This window comes from Hemitrygon akajei, chromosome 5 (genome assembly GCF_048418815.1).
Source record: "Hemitrygon akajei chromosome 5, sHemAka1.3, whole genome shotgun sequence".
Taxonomy (NCBI): Eukaryota; Metazoa; Chordata; class Chondrichthyes; order Myliobatiformes; family Dasyatidae; genus Hemitrygon; species Hemitrygon akajei.
This window is the reverse complement of record NC_133128.1, coordinates 197,237,737-197,261,764: the sequence shown is the minus strand read 5'-3', so window position 1 is coordinate 197,261,764 and position 24,028 is coordinate 197,237,737. Positions and strand designations below refer to the sequence as shown.

The following is a 24,028-nucleotide window of genomic DNA, read 5'->3' as shown; positions in this document are numbered from 1 at the left end:
AACATAAAGTTGTGATGGTAGGGGATTTTAATTTTCCACATATTGATTGGGACTCACATACTGTTAAAGGTCTAGACAGGTTAGAGTTTGTAAAATGTGTTCAGGAAAGTTTTCTAAATCAATATATAGAGGTATCAACTAGAGAGGATGCAATATTAGATCTCCTATTAGGAAACGAGTTAGGACAGGTGATGAAAGTGTGTGTAAGGGAATACTTTGGTTCCAGTGATCATAACACCATTTGTTTCAACTTGATCATGGATAAAGATAGATCTGGTCCTCGGGTTGAGGTTCTAAACTGGAAAAGGGCTAAATTTGAAGAAATGAGAAAGGATCGAAAAAGCGTGGATTGGGACAGGTTGTTCTCTGGCAAGGTTGTGATTGGCAAGTGAGAGGCCTTCAAAGTAGAAATTTTGAGAGTGCAGAGTTTGTATGTTCCTGTCAGGTTTAAAGGCAAAGTGAATAAGAATAAGGAACCTTGGTTCTCAAGGAATATTGGAACTCAGATAAAGAAGAAGAGAAAGATATATAACATGTATAGGAAACAGGGAGGAAATAAGATACTTGAGGAGTATAAAAAGAGTAAGAAAATACTTAAGAAAGAAATCAGGAGGGCTAAAAGGAGAAATGAGGTTGCTTTGGCAGTCAAGGTGAAGGATAATCCAAAGAGCTTCTACAGATATATTAAGAGCAAAAGGATAGTAAGGGATCAAGTTGGTCCTCTTGAAGATCAGAGAGGTTGGCCATGTATGAAACCAAAAGAAATGGGGGAGATCTTAAATGGTTTTTTTGCATCTGTATTTACTAAGGTAACTGGTATGGAGGCAATGGAAATAAGGCAAACAAGTAGTGAGGTCATGGAACCTATACAGATTGAAGAGGAGGAGGTGCTTGCTATCTTGAAGCAAATCAGAGTAGATAAATCCCCAGGAGCTGACAGGGTATTCCCTCGGACCTTGAAGGAGACTAGTGTTGAAATTGTAGGGGCCCTGGCAGATATATTTAAAATGTCGGTATATACAGGTGACGTGCCGGAGGATTGGAGGATAGCTCATGTTGTTTCATTGTTTAAAAAAGGCTCTAAAAATAATCTGGGAAATTATAGGCCGGTAAGTTTGATGTCAGTAGTAGGTAAATTATTGGAAAGAGTACGAAGAGATAGGATCTACAAGTATTTGGATAGACAGGGACTTATTAGGGAGAGTCAACATGGCTTTCTGTGTGGTAGGTCATGTTTAACAAATATATTAGGGTTTTCCGAGGTGGTTACCAGGAAAGTGGATGAAGGGAAGGCAGTGGATGTTGTCTACGTGGACTTCAGTAAGGCCTTCGACAAGGTCCCACATGGGAGGTTAGTTAGGATGATTCATTTGCTAGATATACATGGTGAGGTAGTAAACTGGATTAGACATTGGCTCAATGGGAGAAGCCAGAGAGTGGTAGTGGAGGATTGCTTTTCTGAGTGGAGGCCTGTGACTAGTGGTGTGCCACAGGGATCAGTGCTGGGTCCATTATTATTTGCCATCTATATCAATGATCTGGATGATAATGTGGTAAATTGGATCAGTAAATTTGCTGATGATACAAAGATTGGAGGTATGTTGGACAGTGAGGAAGGTTTTCAAAGCTTGCAGAGGGATTTGGACCAGCTGGAAAAATGGGCTGAAAAATGGCAGATGGAGTTTAATACAGACAAGTATGAAGTATTGCACTTTGGAAGGACAAACCAAGGTAGAACATACAAGGTAAATGGTAGGACACTGAGGAGTGCAGCGGAACAGAGGGATCTGGAATACAGATACAAAATTCCCTATAAGTGGCGTCGCAGGTAGATAGGGTCGTAAAGAAAGCTTTTGGTACATTGGCCTTTATAAATCAAAGTATTGAGTATAAGAGTTGGAATGTTATGGTGAGGTTGTATAAGGCATTGGTGAGGCTGCATTTGGAGTATTGTGTGCAGTTTTGGTCACCAAATTACAGGAAGGATATTAATAAGGTTGAAAGAGTGCAGAGAAGGTTTACAAGAATGTTGCTGCAACTTGAGAAACTGAGTTACAGAGAAAGGTTTAATAGGTTAGGACTTTATTCCCTGGAGCGTAGAAGAATGAGGAGAGATTTGATAGAGGTATATAAAATTTTTGTGGGTATAGATAGAATGAATGCAAGCAGGCTTTTTCCAATGAGGCTAGGGGAGAAAAAACCAAAGGACATGGGTTAAGAGTGAAGGGGGAAACATTTAAAGGGAACGTTGTCGGGGGCTTCTTCATACAGATAGTGGTGGGAGTGTGGAATGAGCTGCCAGTTGAAGTGGTAAATGTAGGCACACTTTTAACATTTAAGAAAAACTTGGACAGGTACATGGATGAGAGGTCTATGGAGGGATATGGTCCAGGTGCAAGTCAGTGGGATTAGGCAGAAAAAAGCCTGTTTCTGTGCTGTACTGCTCTATGGTTCTAAAAGTGAAGCTTTGAACCTTTGGAGAAACTACAAAGGTAAATAACCCTGATGGGAATGATGTACAGGTCTCAGAGCAGTGGCCTAGTTGTGGGATACAAATTACAAAGGGAGATAGAAAACAGATGTAAAAAGGACAATGCTACAATAGTCATGAGGGGGGTTTCAATATGCAGGTAGATTGGGAAAATCAGGTTGGTGCTGAATCCAAAGAGAGGGAATTTGTAGAAAGCCTACAAGATAGCTTTTTAGAACAGCTTGCAGCTGAGCCACCAAGGGAAAGGCAATTTTGGACTGAGTGTTGTGTAATGAATCAAATTTGATTATGAAGCTTAAGGTAAAGGAACCCTTAGGGGACAATGATTATAATCTGATAGAATTCACTCTATGGTTTGAGAAGGGGACAAAAAAGTCAGAGGTATTAATATTACAGTGGAGTTAAGTGGTCATTACAATGGAAATTACCAGGGCATGAAAGAGGAACTGGAAGAAGACACTAGCAGGGATGACGGTTGGTGTAATAGGGGAAATTCAGAAGGCACAGGATAGATACATCCCAAAGAAGTATTCTACAGAGAGGATGAGGTGAACATGGCTGACAAAGGAAGTTAAAAACAGCATGAAAGCAAAAGAGAGGGCATATGATATAGCAAAAATTAATGGAAATTTAGTGGATTGGGAAGCTTTTAAAAACCAAAAGTAGGCAAGTAAAGAAGACATAAGGAGAACAAAGATGAAATATGAAGGAAAGCTAGTCAATAATATAAAAGAATATACCAATCTTTTTTCAGGTATGTAAAGAGTAAAACTGAGGTGAGAGTGGATATTGGACCACTGCAAAATGACGCTGGAGAGTTAGTAATGGGAACAAAGAAATGGCAGATGAATTTAATAAGTATTTGGCATCAGTCTGAGTGATTGTGGAGGAATTACTTGGATTTTCTGAAGGTCTTTGACAAGGGGCCACACATGAGGCTGCATAACAAGATAAGAGCCCATAATATTACAGGAAATATACTAGCATGGACAGAAAATTAGCTGAACGGTGAGACAAAGAGTCAGAATAAAGGGGGCCTTTTCTGGTTGACTGTATAAGCAAAGGGACCTGGGAGTCCTTGAGCAGGATTCCCTAAAGGTTAACTTTAAGTCAGTGGTAAGGAAGGCAAATGCAATGTTAACATTCATTTCAAGTAAAATAGATTATAAGAGCAAGAAGTAATGCTGAGGCTTTATTAGGCATTGGTCAGACTGTACATGGAACATTATGGGCAATTTTAGGCCTCTTATCTAAAAAGAGATGTGCTGGCATTGAAGAGGATCCAGAGGAGGTTCATGAGAATGATTGCAGGAATTCCAGGATTCGTGCACGAAAAGTGTTTGATTCCTCTGGATCTAAACTCACTGGAGTTTAGAACAATGAGGGAAAAATCTCATTGAAATCTCTCAAATATTGAAAGGCCTTAGTAGAGTGGATGTGGAAATATTTCCTGTAGTGGGGTAGACACTAAATAGAAGGTGTTCATTGTACAGAGACCAGGAGCTAGAGAATGTTTCATCTGTGGAATTCATTGCCATGGACAGCTGTGGCAGCGAAATCATTTTGGAGATTTAAAGCAGATGTTGATGGTTTATTGATTAGTCAGACCATCAAAGGTTATGGAGAGAAGACAGAATGTGGTTGAGTGGAATAATAAATAGCCATGAAGGAATGGCAGAGCAGATGTCCTATGGTCTTATAGTCTTGATTAGTTCAGAACAACATCATGGGGAAGAAGGCTTGTTTGTGCTCTGCTGTTCTGTGCTCTATGTAATAATATAATGGGATTAATGTAAAATTAGTATAACCAGCTGTCTAATGATCAACATGGACCCGATGGGCAAAAAAGACTGTTTCTGCATCATAGAGCTCCATGGCAAATTATCATTGTCACTGAGGAGGCTTGTACCTACCAGATTTCCTGTATAACCATGGCAACTAAAAGGCCTAAAGCATTCATAGATCTCCAGAGGCAATGATAAACACTATATATGTGTAACTCAATTGCTATTGCTTTAAGTAAAAAGAATTTAGAAATCATATCACCTGCATACTTGGCACATGTTGAAGTCAGAAAAGAAAGTCATAGAAAGGCTAACTGCTGATGGGACATCAACCATCTCGACTTCACCACACCTTGTTCCAATTCCGACCTCACTCCTTCCGAACACTGCTCTCCACTCCCTCTGCACCAATCCCAACCTTACTATAAAACTCACTGATATGAGGGCACTGTTGTAGTCTGGCGTAGTGACCTCTACCTTGCCAAGGCACAGCAACAACTCGCTGATACCTCCTCTTATTTACCCTTCGATCATGACCCCACTAAGGAGCACTAGGCCACTGTCTCCCACACCATCACCAACCTTATCAGCTTTGGGGTCTCCTATCCACTGCCACCAACCTCATAGTTCCCACACCTTGCACTTCCCGTTTCTACCTCCTACCCAAGATCCACAAACCTGCCTGTCCAGGTAAACCCATTGTCTCAGCTTGCTCCTGCCCCACCAAACTCATTTCTGCATACCTCAACACTGTTTTAATCCCCCCCTTGTTCAATCCCTTCCCACCTATGTTCGTGACACTTCTCACGCTTTGCATTTTTTCAATGATTTTAAGTTCCCTGGTCCCCCACTGCCTTATTTTCACCATGGATGTCCAGTCCCTATATACCTTCATCCCCCACCAGGAAGGTCTCAAAGCTCTCTGCTTCTTTTTGGATTCCAGACCTAACCAGTTCCCCTCTACCACCACTCTCCTCCATCTAGCGGAATTAGTCCTTACTCTCAATAATTTCTCCTTTGGCTCCTCCCACTTCCTCGAAACCAAAGGTGTAGTTGGGTCCCAGCTATGCCTGCTTTTTTGTTGGCTTTGTGGAACAGTCCATGTTCCAAGCCTGTACGGGTATCCGTCCTCCACTTTTCCTTCACTACATCGATGACTGCATTGGCGCTGCCTCCTGCACACATGCTGAGCTCGTTGACTTCATTAACTTTACCTTCAACTTTCAACCTGCCCTCAAATTTACCTGGTCCATTTCCAACACCTCCCCCCACTTTCTTGATCTTTCTGTCTCCATCTCTGGAGATGGCTTATCTACTAATATCTACTATAAGCCTATGGATTCTCACAGCTACCGGAATATTTCTCTTCCCACCCTGTCTCTTGCAAAAATGCCATCCCCTTCTTGCAATTCCTCCATCTCCACCGCATCTGCTCTCAGAATGAGGCTTTTCATTCCAGGACGAAGGACATGATTTCCTTTTTTGAAGAAAGGGGCTTCCCTTCGTCCACCATCAACTCTGCTCTCAAACGCATCTCTCCCATTTCACGCACATCTGCTCTCACTCCATCCTCCCTCTACCCCACTTGGGATAGGGTTCCCCTTGTCCTCACCTACCACCCCACCAGCCTTCAGGTCCAACATATAATTCTCCGTATCTTCTGCCACCTCTAACAGGATCCCACTACCAAGCACCTTTCCCTCCCCCACCTTTCTGCTTTCCGCAGGGATCACTCCGTACGCGACTTCCTTGTCCATTCGCCCCTCCCATCCTTTCCCACCTGGCACTTATCCTTGTAAGCAGAACAAGTGCTACACCTGCCTTACACTTCCTCCCTCACCACAATTCAGGACCCCAGACAGTCCTTCCAGGTGAGGCGACACTTTACCTGTGAGTCAGCTGGTGTGGTATACTGCGTCCAGTGCTCCCAGTGCAGCCTTTTATATATTGGTGAGACCATATGCAGACTGGGAGACCATTTCACTTTACGCCTACGTTCTGTCTGCCAGAGGAAGCAGGATCTCCCAGTGGCCACACATTTTAATTCCACATCCCATTCTCATTCTGATATGTCTATCCATGGCCTCCTGTTCTGTCAAGATGAAGCTACACTCAGGTTGGAGGAACAACACCTTATATTCTGTCTGGGTAGCCTCCAACCTGATGGCATGAACATTGATTTCTCTAACTTCCGTTAATGCCCCTCCTCCCCTTCTTACCCCATCCCTTTATTTACTTACTTATCTATCTATCTATTATTTCCCCTCCCCCTTTTTCTCTCCTTTTTTTCTCTCTCTGCCCCTCTCACAATCACTCCTTGCCTGTTCTCCATCTCCCTCTGGTGCTCCCCTCCCCCTTTCTTTCTCCCTAGGCCTCCTGTCCCATGATCCTTTTGAAATGTATTATGTGAGTATTCATAGGTCAGAGTGCGTATGATGTCAGAACACGGGTTTTGTAAAATGGAAGTCTGGTGAATAAACGTGTGTGTTTAATACTGCGGTGTCTGTGGTGAACTACATATACCTGTCTGGACACGCCCCCTGCTGACTGCTCCTGTGGCTCCTCCCACAGACCCCTGTATAAAGGCGATTGAGGTCTGAGCCCGGCCTCTCTGTCTCCAGGATGTAGTATGGTGGTCAACCACTGCTAGTTCCTTCTTCCAGTCAATAAAAGCCGATATCTCGCCTTTACGTCTCAGAGTGAGTTATTGATGGTGCATCAGTGTCCGAGTCACATTAACGCTACATGGTGTCAGAAGAAAGCGGAAAGGAAAGGAAGAGAAGACACGTAAAAAGATGTCACAGTTACAGCCACCGTCGAGTTTAAGCCTACGAGGTAATATTGCTGAATTGGAAGGTTCGGCTCCAGCAGTTTGAGCGGTTTTGCACCGCTAGTGGTGTAGATGACAAGACGGAGAAAGCGCAATGTGTTACGTTTCTGCATGTGGCAGGAGCAGAGGCAATAAAGGTTTGCAACACGTTTGTCTTCCAAGAGGGTGAGCGAGATAAAATTGAAGTGTTGAAGAAAAAGTTTCAAGATTACTGTGAGCCGAGAAAAAACCTATCGTACATTCGACACATTTTTTACGAGGGCTCAAGGACCGACAGAGACCATAGACGCCTACGTAACAGATTTGAAGAACAAGGCAAAAAACTGTGAGTTTGGACAACTGCATGATTCTTGAATACGCGACAGGATTGTATGCGGCATGCGAGATGATCATGTGAGAGGCAGGCTGTTGAGAGAGGCGGAGCTTACATTGGAAAAAGTGATTGATATGTGCCGTGCTAGCGAGATCACGTCGAGTCAGGTTAAAATGCTTAATAAAGAGACTGAAGTATACAAAATAAAAGCTGTGAAAACTGACAAAGAGTAGGACAAAGCCAGCTCCACAGGATAATCAAAAGGAAGTTAACTGCAACAGATGTGGTTATAAACATGGATATAGAAAATGTCCAGCCTTTGGTAAGACATGCAAATTATGCAGAAAGAAAAATCACTTTGCAAAGATGTGCAAATCGCAGGAGCAAGCAAGGAAAATGCATGCTGTGGAACAGAGTGAGTGCAACAGTGACATGTTCATTGGAACAATTGAAGTGGAACAGGAGGTATATTGATAATGCAGAGATGAACGTTGAAGATGATTGGACTCAAGATCTGATAATAAACAGGAGGAATGTGACATTTAAGCTTGACACTGGGGCGAAGTACAATGTAATGTCAGCAGAAACATTCAACTCACTGGACATCAGAGGAAAACTTGGAAAATCCACCTGCAAGCTTGTTGGATATTTTGGCCACAAGGCAGCATCATTGGGAAAGAAAACACTCACCTGTGTGTATAAAGGACAAAAACACAAGATAGAGTGTGAGATTGTGCAACAGCATGTTTCGGCAATACTAGGCAGAGCAACATGCATAGAACTAGGCCTGGTGAAGCAAATCTATGGTGTTGAGAAAGAAAATGACTTTCTCAAAGACTTTGCTGACTTGTTTTCTGGACTAGGATGTTTACCAAGGAAATACCATATCCAGATTGATCCAACTGTTGCACCAGTTGTGCATGCTCGGAGGAAGGTTCCAGTAGCTCTCAGAGATCGAGTAGTGGAGGAGCTACACAGAATGGAACAGATGGGAGTCATAACGAGAGAAATAGAACCGACCGACTGGGTGAATAGTATGGTGACAGTGGTCACAGAGAAAAAGATTAGGATTTGCATGGATCCACAAGATCTCAACCGAGCCATCAAAAGAGAGCACTATCCGCTGCTCATGGTTGAAGAGGTTGTCTCCTGCATGCCTAATGCAAAATACTTTTCAGTATTGGATGAAAATCAAGGTTTCTGGCAGATCAAGCTGGATGAAGAAAGTTCCAAATTATACACTTTCAACACGCCCATGGGGAGATATCATTTCCTGCGTCTACCCTTTGGGATTTCTCCTGCATCAGAGGTGTTCCAGAGGTCAGTGGCACAATTGATTGAAGGCCTGGATGGAGTGGTCAGTATCATTGATGATTTGCTGATATGGGGTGACACCATTGAGGAGCATGATCAGAGATTGAGGAAGCTTCTGGAGAGAGCACATGAGTACAACCTAAAACTGAACAAAAGTAAATGTAGGATCAGAACTACAGAGATCAAATACATAGGTCACGTACTCAGCGCTGATGGGCTAAAACCAGATAATGAAAAGGTCAGGGCTGTGGTACAGCTACCACCACCTGAAGACAAGCAAGGACTTTTGAGGTTCATGGGCATGATACAGTATCTTGCCGAGTTCATTCCCAACTTATCGGAGGTCAGTGCTCCACTTCGAAAGCTACTAGAGATTAATACTGAATGGCATTGGAAAGATGAACAAAAGAAAAGCTTTGACACATTGAAGCAGTTGGTTACCAATGCACCAGCACTCAAGTTCTATGATGTCAATAAACCAGTGACGATGTCTGTGGATGCCAGTTCGGAAGGAATAGGAGCTGTTATACTGCAGGATGGGAGGCCTGTGGCGTATGGATCACAAGCACTTACAGACTGTCAATGCCGATATGCTCAAATCGAGAAGGAATTACTTGCCATAGTTTATGGGTGTGAGAAGTTCCACCAATATGTATATGGCAAAGAAATCCAGGTTGAGAGTGATCACAAACCACTTGAGAGCATCATCAAGCTCCTATGAGGCTGCAAAGGGGCTTCTCAGGCTACAGAGGTACACTCTCACTGTCACCTATAAACCAGGAAAAGAACTGTACATCGCTGATGCTTTGAGCCGTGCTTATTGTCCCGGTACCGAAGAAACCACAACCAAAGGAGTTGAATGACTTCAGACCTGTTGCCTTGACGTCGCACGTGATGAAGACCATGGAGCGGCTGATAATACAGAATCTGAGGCCACAAACCAGGCACGCCCAGGATCCTCTTCAGTTTGCGTATAAGGAGAAGGTGGGAGTGGAGGATGCTATCACGTATTTGCTGCACAAATCACTCTCTCACCTAGATGGGGTCAGTTGTGCTGTGAGGATTACATTCCTTGACTTCTCTAGTGCCTTTAACACCATCCAGCCCAAGATCTTAAGGCACAAACTAACGGAGATGGGAGTAGACTCTCACATGGTGGATTGGATAGTGGACTACTTGACAGATAGACCTCAGTATGTGCGGTTGGGAGACTGTAGGTCTGACACAGTGGTCAGCAGCACAGGAGCGCCGCAGGGAACCGTACTCTCTCCGGTCCTGTTCACCCTTTACACATCAGACTTCCAATATAACTCGGAGTCCTGCCATGTGCAGAAGTTCGCTGATGACATGGCCATAGTGGGGTGTGTCAGGAATGGACAGGAGGAGGAGTATAGGAAACTGATACAGGACTTTGTGATATGGTGCAACTCAAACTACCTGCGTCTCAATATCACCAAGAGCAAGGAGATGGTGGTGGACTTTAGGAGATCTAGGCCTCATATGGAGCCAGTGATCATTAATGGAGAATGTGTGGAGCAGGTTAAGACCTACAAGTATCTGGGAGTACAGTTAGACGAGAAGCTTGACTGGACTGCCAACACAGATGCCTTGTGCAGGAAGGCACAGAGTCGACTGTACTTCCTTAGAAGGTTGGCGTCATTCAATGTCTGTAGTGAGATGCTGAAGATGTTCTATAGGTCAGTTGTGGAGAGCGCCCTCTTCTTTGTGGTGACGTGTTGGGGAGGAAGCATTAAGAAGAGGGACGCCTCACGTCTTAATAAGCTGGTAAGGAAGGCGGGCTCTGTCGTGGGCAAAGTACTGGAGAGTTTAACATCGGTAGCTGAGTGAAGGGCGCTGAGTAGGCTACGGTCAATTATGGGAAACTCTGAACATCCTCTACATAGCACCATCCAGAGACAGAGAAGCAGTTTCAGCGACAGGTTACTATCGATGCAATGCTCCTCAGACAGGATGAAGAGGTCAATACTCCCCAATGCCATTAGGCTTTACAATTCAACCGCCAGGACTTAAGAACTTTTTAAAAGCTATTATTAATGCTTTTTGAGATAGTGATTTAGATGCATATCATATTTTTTACTGAGTTAAGTATTGTATGTAATTAGTTTTGCTACAACAAGTGTATGGGACATTGGAAAAAAGTTGAATTTTCCCATGGGGATGAATAAAGTATCTATCTATCTATCTATCTATCTATCTATCTATCTATCTACCTCAAAGAGCAAAAGGAAGAGTTGCTAGGAAGAGAGCTGGAGGTCATCTGGGTTACACCTCAGATACCTATTTCTGAGGAGAAGTTGAACATGTTCAGGAAAGCGACTGAAGAAGATCCTGAAATGCAAATGCTAAGAGGCATTACAATGAATGGATGGCCAACAGAAAGAAAAGATGTTCCAAAAGAAATACAGAAATACTGGACGTTTAAAGAGGAAATTAGCTATGCATCAGGACTAATGTTCAAAGCGGCAAAACACATAGTACCAAATCAAATGAGACAGGAAATGCTCAACAGAATTCATGAGTCACACCTGGGGATAGTGAAATGTAAAGAAAGAGCAAGGGACATTCTCTATTGGCCAGGTATGTCAACTCAGATAGAGGACATTGTGTCTCAGTGTGCTGTTTGTAATGAAAATAAAAACAGCAATCCAAGAGAGCCTTTGCTTCCCCATCCACTACCAGGAAGACCATGGGAGAAGATTGGCACAGATCTCTTTCACTACAATAGTGCAGAATACCTGCTTTGTGTGGACTACTATTCAAAATATCCAGAGATCACCAAGTTAAGTGACACATCCAGTCAAGGTGTCATTACCTCAATGAAGTCGACATTTGCAAGACATGGTATTCCAGATATTGTCATTAGTGACAATGGTCCACAATGTGCCAGTGGTGAGTTTAGAGGGTTCTCAGAAAGCTGGGAATTTCAACATGTTACTTCCAGTCCAGGGCACGCTCAGTCTAATGGACAAGCAGAGAGAACTGTACAAACTGTCAAGAACATGCTCAAGAAGGCACAAAGCAGCAACAGTGACCCGTACATTGCTCTGCTTGAATACTGCAACACACCGATTGAAGGTGGGGTTCTCTCCTGCACAGCTGTTGGTGGGACGTCGTCTGAAGTCCAAGCTGCCAACATCCACAACTCTACTGACTCCTGAAAGTAATGCTCAAGTACATGACAAGCTAAAGTACAAGCAAATAAAGCAAAAGAGCTACTATGACAGACATACAAGACAGTTACCAGATCTGCATACAGGTGATAATGTCAGAATACAGAGAAGAGACACTTGGCAGCCAGCTGTGGTTGTGAACAGGCATCAGCAACCAAGATCCTTCATAGTTCACACACCAGATGGAAGCGTCTACAGGGGGAACAGGAAGCATCTGCTGAAGACAGGTGAGAGGGTGTTTCCACGTACAGATACACAGGACATTTCAACGGATACAGACATGGAAACAAACGACACCAAGAGTGAAGGGCGTGACAAAACCCCACGATGCAATGACGGTGAAAGTTCGGCGCAGACAGACCGAGGTGGAAATGCAGACACAGAGGTTACTTGAGAGACTGACTCTGAAGGACAAGCACAGTCACAGTTCTATCGCACAAGGTCTGGGAGACAAGTCAAACTTCCAGCTAGATACAGAGACTAGATGTACCTACAGTCTCGCGCAGTTTGAGACAAAATCACACATGTTATAAGTTCCAAGGTGTGAAATAAAAGGTTTATTAGTCTCTGTTAGTAAAAGAAAATATACTGCTGTTAGTATTGTAAGATACAATGTAGAATACAGTATAAGAAGTTAAGATTTTTATTAGTTTATGTCATGGCTGTTGTAACGTTAGAAAGTCATACCTAGAGGCATTGTTTTGGTAATTCACAGTATTGTAAAAAAAACTTGAGAAGGGGGATGTAATGTATTATGTGAGTATTCGTAGGTCAGAGTGCGTATGATGTCAGAACGCGGGTTTTGTAAAATGGAAGTCTGGTGAATAAACGTGTGTGTTTAATACTGCGGTGTCCGAGTCACATTAATGCTACACCTTTCCCTTCTCCAGCTGTGTATCCCTTTTGCCAATCAACTTTCCAGCTCTTAGCTTTATTCCTCCCCCTCCTGTCTTCTCCCATCATTTTGAATTTCCCCCTCCCTCTCCCACTTTCAAATCTCTTACTATCTCTTCTTTCAGTTAGTCCTGACGAAGGGTCTCGGCACAAAACATCAACTGTACTTTTTCCTATAGATGCTGCCTGACCTGCTGAGTTCCACCAGCATTTTGTGTGTGTTGTTCATAGAAAGGCAAGTTGTTTATTTAGCAAAATGCTGGAGGAGCTCAGCAGGTCAGAAAGCATCTATGGAAGGGAATAAACAGTCAATGTTTCAGTAAGAAGGTGGCAGGTGGGTAAAGAGTGTAAGCTAGTTTCTCCCCTTCCTTTCCCATTCTGAAAGGGTCTCAGCCCAAAAGGGTTGACTGTTTATTCCCCTCCATATTGCCTGATTTGCTGAACTTGTCCAGCATTTTGTGTGTGTTGCTGCAGAATTTTTTTTTACCTCACACACCAAAGGTATCTGATGTTGTTTGCTTGTTGCCAGGGATCACGATGGACTCTGCAGGCCACCAGAATGAATGCTGACTTTGTGAGTAAACGTTCTCTGCCATTTCTTCCTTTACTGTCATTCTAATTTAATGATGTCTTTTCCATGCATCTTCACTACGTGTTGAACTAACAACTGAAAACTCTTATTTCAGGGTGGATTTATCATACATCCTGATCAGATGCAGGTAACATGGGATATATTTCAAACTCAGTCTGTTTCTATGTTTTGTGAATGATAGGAAGTGAGATTTAAGCTATCATATAGAACATAGAACATTACAGCATAGTACAGACCCTTTGACCTACGATGTTGTGACAACATTTTAACATACTCTAAGATCAATTTAACCCTTCCCTCCCATATAACCGTACATTTTTCTTTCATTCATGGAACCATCAAAGATTCTCTCAACTATCCCTAATGTATCTGTCTGTACCACCAGACCTGGCAGCACATTCCATGCACTTACCACTCTTTGTGTAAAAAAACCTACTTCTGAAATCTTTCATAAACTTCCTTCGTCTTCTAGGGAAGGTGGGACCTGTACAGAAGAGATGGTTTGCACCTGAACTGGAGGGGGACTAATATGCTAGTAGGAAGGTTTGCTAATGCTGTACTGTAGGATTTAAACTAGAGTTGCAAAGGGATGAAAACCAGAATGCCAGAACAGTTGGTGGAGAGGTTGTGGAAACAATGTTGGTAAGACTTCAGTCAGGAATAAAAAGGTTGAGTGTCTAGTGTCTTGAACTGCACATACTTCAATGCAAGAAATATCATATGAAAGGCAGATGAGCTCAGAGCATGGATCAACACCTGGAATTATGAAATTGTAGCCATTAGTGAGAGTTATAGGACTGGCAGCTCAATATTCCAGGGTGCATTTAAACATGACAGAGAGAGAGGGATTAAAGGAGGAATGGTGGTATTACTAGACAGGGGAAATGTCATGGCAGTACTCCATCAGAGCCTACTGGAGAACTTGTCTCATGAGGCATCGTGGGTGGAACTGAGAAATAATTTGATTGGGAGAAGTGCGTAGACACTGTAGTTCATCATCGCATAAGACTGCTGAGAAGATTTAAAAAGTGAGGAGTTCCTTTCAGTGGGAGATTCGATTGGGAGAAGTGCACAGATGCAGTAGCTCATCATCACACAAAGCAACTGAGAAGATTCCAGAATAAAAGGGAGACACTGTCTAGCAGAGTGGTCGTCGAAGGAGTGGTCATTGGAGTAGCATGAGTCAGAGTGGTAGGGCTTTGGATCATTGGGGCTTCGCTGAGGATGGGCCTAGACGATGTAAGGAGGTAAGTACTTTCATATCTCTTTTTTCATCTAACCTAAGAATAGTGGGTATGATTGCAAGTCCAATTTTCTGCTCTGGGTGTCAGATGTAGAACCAGGAGACTTCCAGCCTCCCAGATGGCCACATCTGCTCCAGGTGCATTGAGCTGCAGCTCCTTAGAGTTGGGGAACAGGAGCTGCAGCTCGATTACCTGTGCCTTCTCAGAGAAAGTGAGGAGGTGATCGATAGGAGATACAGGCAGGTATTCACACCGGGGCCACAGGAGACAGATAAGTGGCTGAGTGTCAGACGAGAAATAGGAGAGTGTCAGGTAGTGGAAAGCATCCCTGTGGCCATCCTCTTAACAATAAGTACTCCACTTTGACTACTGTGGGGGGAGGGGACCTACCTGGCAGAAGCAACAGTGACCATGCCTCTGGCACTGAGTCTGACCCTGTGGCTCAGAGGGGCAGGGAACAGAAAAGGATGGCAGCAGTGACAGGTTTTCCCTGTAATTAGGCGATACAGTGGACGTGAAAAAGAAACACAGATGGCAGCTTGCCTCCCAGATGCTAGAGTTCGTGATGTTTCTGAACATGTCCACATTATCCTGAAATGGGAGGTTGAACAGCCAGAGGTCGTGGTACCTCTTGGAGAAGATCTTGAAAGCAGAATACAGGTAGTTAGGAAGGAAGCTGAGAAGCAAGACCTCAAGGGTAGTAATCTCAGGATTGCTGCCTGTACCACGCGATATTAAGGATAGGAATACGATGAGGTGGCAGATAAATGCATGGCTGAGGGATTGGAGCAGGGGGCATGGATTCAGATTTATGGATCATTGGGACCTTTTCTGGGGCAGGTGTGACCTGTATAAAAAGGACGAGTTGCACTTGAATCTGAGGGGGACCAATATCCTGGCAGGGAGGTTTGCTAATTCTGTGGGGGAGGGTTTAAACTAGAATTGCTGGGGAGTAGGAACTGAAGTGAAGAGACGAGGATGAGGCAGCTTGTAGGGAGTCTGTGGGGAAGAATAGGCAGATGTTAGGGCAAACATGCTAATGGTCTAATGGTTTGTGATGTGTCTATTTTAATGCAAGGAGTATCATAAACAAGGCAGATGAACTTAGAGCATGAATCAATACATGGAACTATGACGTTGTGGTCATTACAGAGACTTGGATGTCTCAGGGGCAGAAATGGCTGCTGAGTGTGCCAGGCTTTAAATTTTTCAAAAAGGACAGGGAGGAAGGCAAAAGCGGAATGGGTGACATTACTAATCAGGGATAGGGCCACAGCTGCAAAAAAGGAGGAAGTCATGGTGGAATTATCTACAGTGAGTCAGTGTGGGTTGAAGTCAGAAACAAGAGGGGGCAAGAACTCTACGGAGTGTTTTTTATAGACCCCCAAATAGTAACTGGGACATTGAGGAGCAGATAGGGGGCAGATTCTGAAACGGTGCAATGATAATAAGGTTGTTGTGATGGAAGATTTTAACTTTCCTAATATTGACTGGCATCTCATTAGCACAGGGAGTTTAGATCCAGTGGAGTTTGTTAGGTGTGCTCAGGAAGGTTTCCTGATGCAACATGTAGAAATGCCAATGAGGGGAGAGGCTGTACTTGAGCTGGTATAGGGAAATGAACCTGGTCAGGTGTTATATCTCCCAGTGGGAGAGCATTTGGAGGTAGTGATCACAGCTCTATCTCCTTTACCATAGTGCTGGAGAGGGATAGGAGCAGACAATTTGGGAAAACATTTAATTGGGGTAGGGGGAAATATGATGCTATTAGGCAGGAACTTGGGAGCATAAATTGGGAACAGATGTTTTCAGGGAAATGCACAGCAGAAATGTGGTGAATGTTCAGGGAACATTTGCATGGCCTTCTTGCAGAGGTTCCATGGAAGGAGGGAAAGGATCGTAGTGTAAAAGAACCATGGTGTACAAAGGATGTGGAAAATCTAGTTAAGAAGAAAAGAAAAGCTTACGAAAGTTTCAAGAAACTAGGTACTAATAAAGTTCTAGAAAATTACAAGGTTGCCAGGAAGGATCTCAAGAATGAAATTAGGAGAACAAGTAGGGGATGAAAAGGTCTTGGTGAGCAGGATTAAAGAAAACCCCAAGGCATTCTACAAGTACAGTATATGAAGAGCAAGAGGATGAGTCGTGTGAGAATAGGACCAATCAGATGTAATAGTGGAAATATGTGCATGGAGTCGGAGGAGGTAGTGGAGGTACTTAAGGAATACTTTGCTTCAGTATTCACCAAGCAAAAGGACCTTGACAATTGAAGGGATGATTTTTCTTTCTTTTTACAATATTTTTATTCAGAAGAAAAAACAAGATTTACAGAGTGCAACACATAGATACATCTCAACATAAAATTGTGTACATTCATATATTGTAATAAAATTGATCAAAATGTTATAGCATATCACATAAAGGTATACCACTCTGTAATCAAAAATTAAAAAATAGGTCATACATCATAAAAGAAATTTTTTTATATAAAAAAAGTCAATCCCCTACCAACTACCAAAGAAAAAAGCTGATGGATTATAATGGATAATTAGAAAAAAAACATATTTGCTTAAGAAGAGAAGATAAAAATATACATAAAAGTCTGTGCACTGTTAAACTTTATAAATTGGAAAAGTAATTTAGGAAAGGTCCCCAGATATCATAAAAAGATTGTTTCAAATTTAAGACTGAGCAGCGGATCTTTTCTAAATTTAAATAAGACATAATATCACGTAGCCATTGAAGATGTGTAGGAGGGGTAGACTCCTTCCATTTAGGCAAGATTGCTCTCCTCGCTAAAAGAGAGGTAAAAACTAAAACCTGTAGGTTAGGAGTATTTAAAATTATATCTTCATTTGCAATAATACCAAACAAGGCAGTAAGGGGATTTGGGTCAAATTGGACCCTAAAAAGTTGTGAGAAGGTATGGAATACTTCCCGCCAAAACTTTTCAATTTTAGGGCAAAACCAAAACATGAATTAAAGAGGCATCAGCAGAGTTGCAATTTATTACAAAGTGGAGACACGTTCGGATAAAAACTGGACAGCTTCTGTTTAGAAATGTAAGCTCTATGAACCACTTTAAATTGTAGAAGAGAATGACGAGCACAGAAAGATGATTTATTAACCCGTTTAAGAATTTTATTCCATCTTTCATCAGAAATCTGACAATTTAGGTCATCCTCCCAAGCTTTTTTTTATTTTATCTAAAAAGTCTTGTCTAGAATCAATCAACAAGTTATAGATACCGGTAATAGAACCATTAACAAAAGGTTTTAAATTTAAAAGATCGTCCAGTAAATTTTTATCAGGACCTATAGGAAAAGTAGTTAATTGGAAACGTAAGAAATCTCTAATTTGAAGGTATCTGTAAAAATGTGTTTTTGGGAGTGCAAATTTAGTTGACTATTGGTCAAATGAAGCAAGAGATCCTGAGATAAACAGGTCCCAAAAACACTTAATACCTAGTTCATCCCAATCCTTAAAGACGTTGTCAGTACTGGAAGGGATAAAAAAAAAATTAAGGAAAATGTGAGATGATAATGAAAAATTCGCTAAACCAAAAAATGTTCTAAATTGAGACCAGATCCTTAAAGTTTGCTTAACAATTATGTTATCTGTTGTTTTATTTGCTGAAAAAGAAGAGTATGATCCAAGAAGAGAGACAATAGAGGAAGTTTTTACAAAATTAACGTCTAAGGAGACCCATGATGGGCAATCTTTATGATAAATATAATAGGACCAGAAAGTAATATTCCTTATATTGGCAGCCCAATAGTAAAACCTAAAATTGGGTAGGGCTAATCCGCCCATCTCTTTATTTCTTTGTAGGTAAACTTTACTTAAATGAGCTTGTTTACTATTCCAAATATAAGATGTTAAAATTGAATCTAAAGAATCAAAGTAGGTCTTAGGAATAAAAATAGGTAAAACCTGAAAAAGATATAAAAATTTAGGAAGGATCTTCATTTTAATTGAATTAATTCGGCCAATTAGGGATAAAGAAAGAGGAACCATTTAGAAAGCGTCTTTTTCACATAATTCAATAAGGGGTTTAAGTTTTCTTTAAATAAGTTCTTGAAGTTTTTAGTAATTGTTATACCTAGATATGTAAATTGACTTGTAACAACTTGGAACGGAAATTTGGCATTTGATGACATTAGGTCATTTAAAGGAAATAGCTCACTTTTATGTAAGTTCAGCTTATATCCTGAAAAAAAAACTGAACTGGGAAATTAAAGAAAGAACCGAAGGTAAAGAAGTTTCAGTGTTAGAGATAAAAAGTAAAATATCATCAGCGTATAACGAAATTTTATGAGTCATACCTTAGTATACCAGAAATGTCCTTAGATTCTTGAAATGCTATTGCTAAAGGTTCTATAGCTAAAGCAAAAAGTAAAGGACTAAGAGGGCAACCTTGTCTAGTTCCCCACTGTAATTTAAAGGGCTTAGAAATTTGAGAGTTAGTAATAACCTGAGCAGTAGGAGACAAGTAAATTAATTTAACCCAACAAATAGGTCCAATCAGATGTAATAGTGGAAATATGTGCGTGGAGTAGGAAGGGGTAGTGGAGGTACTTAAGGAATACTTTGCTTCAGTATTCACCAAGCAAAAGGACCTTGACAATTGTGGGGATGACTTACAGCAGGCTGAGATGCTTGAGTATATAGGCATTAAGAAAGAGGATGTGTTGGAACTTTTGAAAAGCACTAAGTTAGGTAAGTCACCAGAACTAGGTGAGATATATCCCAGGCTACTGTGGAGTGAGGGAGGTGATTGTTGAGCCTCTAGCGATGATCTTTGCATCATCAATAGAGACAGGGAGTGGAGAAAGGGTGTAGAGAAAACCCAGGAAATTATAGACCAGTGAGTCTTACTTCGGTGGTGGGCAAGTTGTTGGAAAAGAGCCTGAGAGGAAAGATTTATGAGTATTTGGAGAGACATAATCTAATTAAGGATAGTCAGCATGGCTTTGTTAAGGGCAGGTCGTGCTTTACAGGCCTGATTGAATTCTTTGAGGAGGTAATAAAAAATATTGATGAAGGTACAGCAGTGGATGTAGAGTATATGGATTTCAGTAAGGCATTTGATACGATTCCCCAAGCAAGGCTCATTCAGCAAGTAAGGAGGCATGGGATCCAAAGTGACCTTGCTTTGTGTATCCAGAATTGGCTCACCTGCAGAAGGCAAAGTGTGGTTGTAGATGGTTTGTATTCTGCATGGAGTTTGGTGACCAGCAGTGTTCTGCAGGGATCTGTTCTGGGACCCTTCCCCTTTGTGATTTTTATAAATGACCTGGATGAAGAAGTGGGGGGTGGGGTTAGTATGTTTTCTAATGATACAAAGTATTGGGGTGTTGTGGATGGTCTGAAGGGTTGTCAGAGGTTACAGCAAGACATCAATGAGATGCAGAGCTGGGCTGAGAAGTGACAGATGGAGTTCAACCCAGAGAAGTGTGAAGTGGTTAATTTTGGTTGGTCAAATTTTAAGACAGAATATAGTATTAATGGTAAGACTATTGGCAGTGAGGAAGATCAGAGAGATCTTAGGGTCCATGTCCATAGGACACTCAAAGCTGCTGCACAGGTTGACAGTGTTGTTAAGAAGGCATATAGTGTGTTGGCCTTCATCAACCATGGGATTGAGTTCAAGAATACTGTGTTCAGTTCTGGTCACCTCACTACAGGAAGGATGTGAATACTACAGAGAAAGTGCAGAGGAAGTTTACAAAGATGTTGCCTGGATTGGAGGGCGTACATTATGAGAATAGGTTGAGCGAACTTGGCCTTTTCTCCTTGGAGTGAGGAGGATGAGAGGTGACCTGATAGAGGTGTATAAGATGATGAGAGGCATTGATTGTGTGGATAGCCAGAGGCTTTTTCCCAGGGTTGAAATGGCTAACATGAGGGGGCATAGTTTTAAGGTGCTTGGAAGTAGATATAGAGGGGATGTAATGGGTAAGTTTTTCACACAAGAGAGTGGTGGGTGCGTGGAATGCCCTGTCAGCATCGATATTAGATGTGCATGCAATAGGGTCTTTTAAGAGATAGAGTTTGTCAAATGTGTTCAGGAACGTTTTTTCTCAGTATGTAGAAACCCCAATGAGAGGGCATGTGATATTGGATCTGCTATTGGGGTATGAGACAGGACAAGTTTGTGTTTGAGAACACTTTGCATCAAGTGACCACAATGCCATTAGATTCAAAGTAATTATGCAAAAATATAGGTCTGATCCATGGGTTGAGTTTCTAAATTGGAGAAAGGGCAATTTTTATGTTATAAGAAAGGATCTGGCAAGTGTGGATTGGGACAGGCTTTTTAATAGCAAAGATGTACTTGGTAAGTGGGAGGCTTCAAAAATAATATTTTAAGAGTATAAAGCTTGTGTGTGCCTGCCTGTCAGAATATAAAGTAAAGATGACAAGCATAGGGAACTTTGGTTTTCAAGGGATATTGAGGCTCTGGATAAGAGAAAAAAGGTGCATAGCAGATATAGGCAGGTAACAACAAATGAGATTCTTATGGAGTTTAAGAAATAAGACCATAAGACCATAATCCATCAAGCCTGCTCCACCATTCAATCATAGCTGATCCTTTTTTCCCCTCCTCAGCCCCACTCCCCAGCCTTCTCCCCGTAACCTTTGATGCTATGTCCAATAAAGAATCTAACAAACTCTGCCTGAATACACCCAATGACCTGGCCTCCATAGTTGCCTGTGGTAATAAATTCCAGAAGTTCGGAGTGAAATGGAGACACCTCTTTCCCTTACAGTGGCGTCACAGGTAGATAGGGTCATAAAAAGAGCTTTTGGTACACTGGCCTTTATAAATCCAAGTATTGAGTATAAGAGCTGGAATATTATGGTGAGGTTGTATAAGACATTGATATGGCCGAATTTGGAGTATTGTGAGCAGTTTTGGTCACCTAATTACAGGAAGGGTAGTAATAAGGTTGAAAGAGTGCAGAGAAGGTTTACAAGGATGTTGCTGGGACTTGAGAAAACTAGTTACAGAGAAAGGTTGAATAGGTTAGGACTTTATTCCCTGGAGCACAGAAGAATGTGGGGAAATTTGATAGAGGTATTTAAAATTATGATGGATATGGATAGAGTGAATGCAAGCAGGCTTTTTCCACTGAGGCTAGGGGAGAAAAAAACCCAGAGGACATGGGTTAAGGGTGAAGGGGGAAAAGTTTAAAGGGAACATTAGGGGGGAGCTTCTTCATACAGAGAGTGGTGGGAGTGTGGAATGAGCTGCCAGATGAAGTGGTAAATGTGGGCTCACTTTTAACATTTAAGAAAAACTTGGACAGGTACATGGATGAGTGGTGTATGCTGGGATATGGTCCAGGTGCAGGTCAGTGGGACTAGACAGAAAAATGCTTCGGCACAGCCAAGAAGGGCTGAAGGGCCTGTTTCTGTGCTATAATGTTTTATGGTTCTATACCAATCCTCATAGAAGGACAGAAGTGGAGTGAGTGAGCAGTTTCAAGTTCCTGGGTGTCAAGATCTCTGAAGATCTAACCTGGTCCCAACATATCAATGTAGTTATAAAGAAAGCAAGACAGCAGCTGTACTTTATTAGGAGTTTGAAGAGATTTGAAGACATGCGAGGGCACATCAACAAATACACTCAAAAACTTCTATAGATGTACCGTGGAGAGTATTCTGACAGGCTGCATCACTGTCTGGTTTGGGGTGGGGCTACTGCACAGGACTATTCAGCTCCATCTTGGGTACTAGCCTACAAAGTACCCAGGAAATCGTAAGGAATCAGTGTCTCAAAAAGGCAGCGTCCATTATTAAGGACATACAGCACCCAGGGCATGTCCTTTTCTCCCTGTTACCATCAGGTAGGAGATACAGAAGCCTGAAGACACACACTCAGCGATTCAGGAATAGCTTCTTCCCCTTTGCCATCCAATTCCTAAATGGGCATTGAACCCTTGGACACTACCTCATTAATATACAGTATTTCTGATTTTTGCACATATGTAATCTATTCAATATACATATACTGCAATTGATTTACTTATTATTTTTTATTTTAATTATTTTTCTTTTCCATATTATGTATTGAATTGAACTGCTGCTGCTAAGTTAACAAATTTCATGTCACATGCCAGTGATAATAAACCTGATTCTGATTTTGATACAGGCCCAGAGACAACAAACGTTCTTCATATGACAGGCTATTCAAACCTGTAATCATTTCATGAAATTCCATTGAACCCTATCCAGTTTCAGCACATTATTTCCAAGATATGGGCCCAAAACCGCTCACAATATTCCAAGTGAAGCCTCACTGGTACTTCTATAAAGTCTCAACATTACATTCTTACTTTTATATTCTAGTCCTCTTGAAATGAATGCTAACATTCCATTTGCCTTCCTCACCATAGACTCAACCTGCAAATTAACCTTTAGGAAATCCAGCACCATTCCCAAATCCACTTGTACATGAGTTTTTTTTTGTATTTTCACTCCATTTAGAGAATAGTTAACCTTTTTATTTCTTCTACCAAAGTACATTCTCTTCGTTGCCCATTCTCCAAATCTGTCTAGGTCCTTCTGTAGGCTCTTGACTTCCTCAAAACTACCTGCCCCTTCACCTATTTTCATATCATCTGCAAACGTTGCAACAAAGCCATTAATTCTATCATCCAAATCATTGACATATGACATAAAAAGAATTGGTCCCAACACAGACACCTGTGGAACAACACTAGTCACTGCAGCCAACCACAAAAGGCTCCCCTTCTCAAAGAAATAAAATAGTACAACCATGGCTGACAAGAGAAGACAAAGCTATTGGAAAAGCAAAAGAAAGGGCATACAACAAAGCAAAAATTAGTGGGAAGATAGAGGTTTGGAAAGTTTTTAAAAACCTACAGGGAGAAACTAAAAAAAATCATTAGAAGGGAAAAGATGAAATATGAACGCAAGCTAGAAAATAATATCAAAGTGGATAGTAAAAGTTATTTCAAGTATGTTAAAGATAAAAGAAAAATGAAAGTGGATATAGGACCACGAGAAAATGAGGCAAGTGAAATAATAACGGGGGACAAGAAGATGGCTGATGAACTGAATGAGTATTTTACGTCAGTCTTCAGTCTTCACTGTGGAAGACACTAGCAATATGCCTGATGTTACAGTGTGTGAAGGAAGAGAAGTGGGTGCAGTTACTGTTACAAGAGAGAAGGTGCTCAAAGAGATGAAAGACCTAAAGGTACACAAGTCACCCAGACCAGAGGAACTGCACCCTACAGTTCTGAAAGAGGTAGCATTAGAGATTGTGGTGGCATTAGAATTAGATTCCAGCATGGTGACAGGATTGGAAAATTGTAAATGTTACTCCACTCTTTAAGAAAGGAG

At 41.8% G+C, this 24,028-nt stretch overlaps 1 protein-coding gene and 1 long non-coding RNA gene across 3 annotated transcripts in view; one reads left to right on the top strand and one right to left on the bottom strand.

Moving 5' to 3' along the window:
* Nucleotides 1–24,028, top strand: part of slc15a2 (solute carrier family 15 member 2) — a 359,727-nt gene that overhangs the window by 189,488 nt on the left and 146,211 nt on the right. For both annotated transcript variants that reach the window (XM_073047618.1, XM_073047617.1), the window contains exons 12-13: nucleotides 13,347–13,391; nucleotides 13,504–13,536. In XM_073047618.1, the coding sequence (XP_072903719.1) occupies nucleotides 13,347–13,391; nucleotides 13,504–13,536 (78 nt within the window). The remainder of the gene's footprint in view (nucleotides 1–13,346; nucleotides 13,392–13,503; nucleotides 13,537–24,028) is intronic.
* LOC140728617 (uncharacterized) overlaps nucleotides 1–24,028 on the bottom strand; it is a 79,961-nt gene that overhangs the window by 1,848 nt on the left and 54,085 nt on the right. The gene's annotated exons all lie outside the window — the stretch shown is intronic.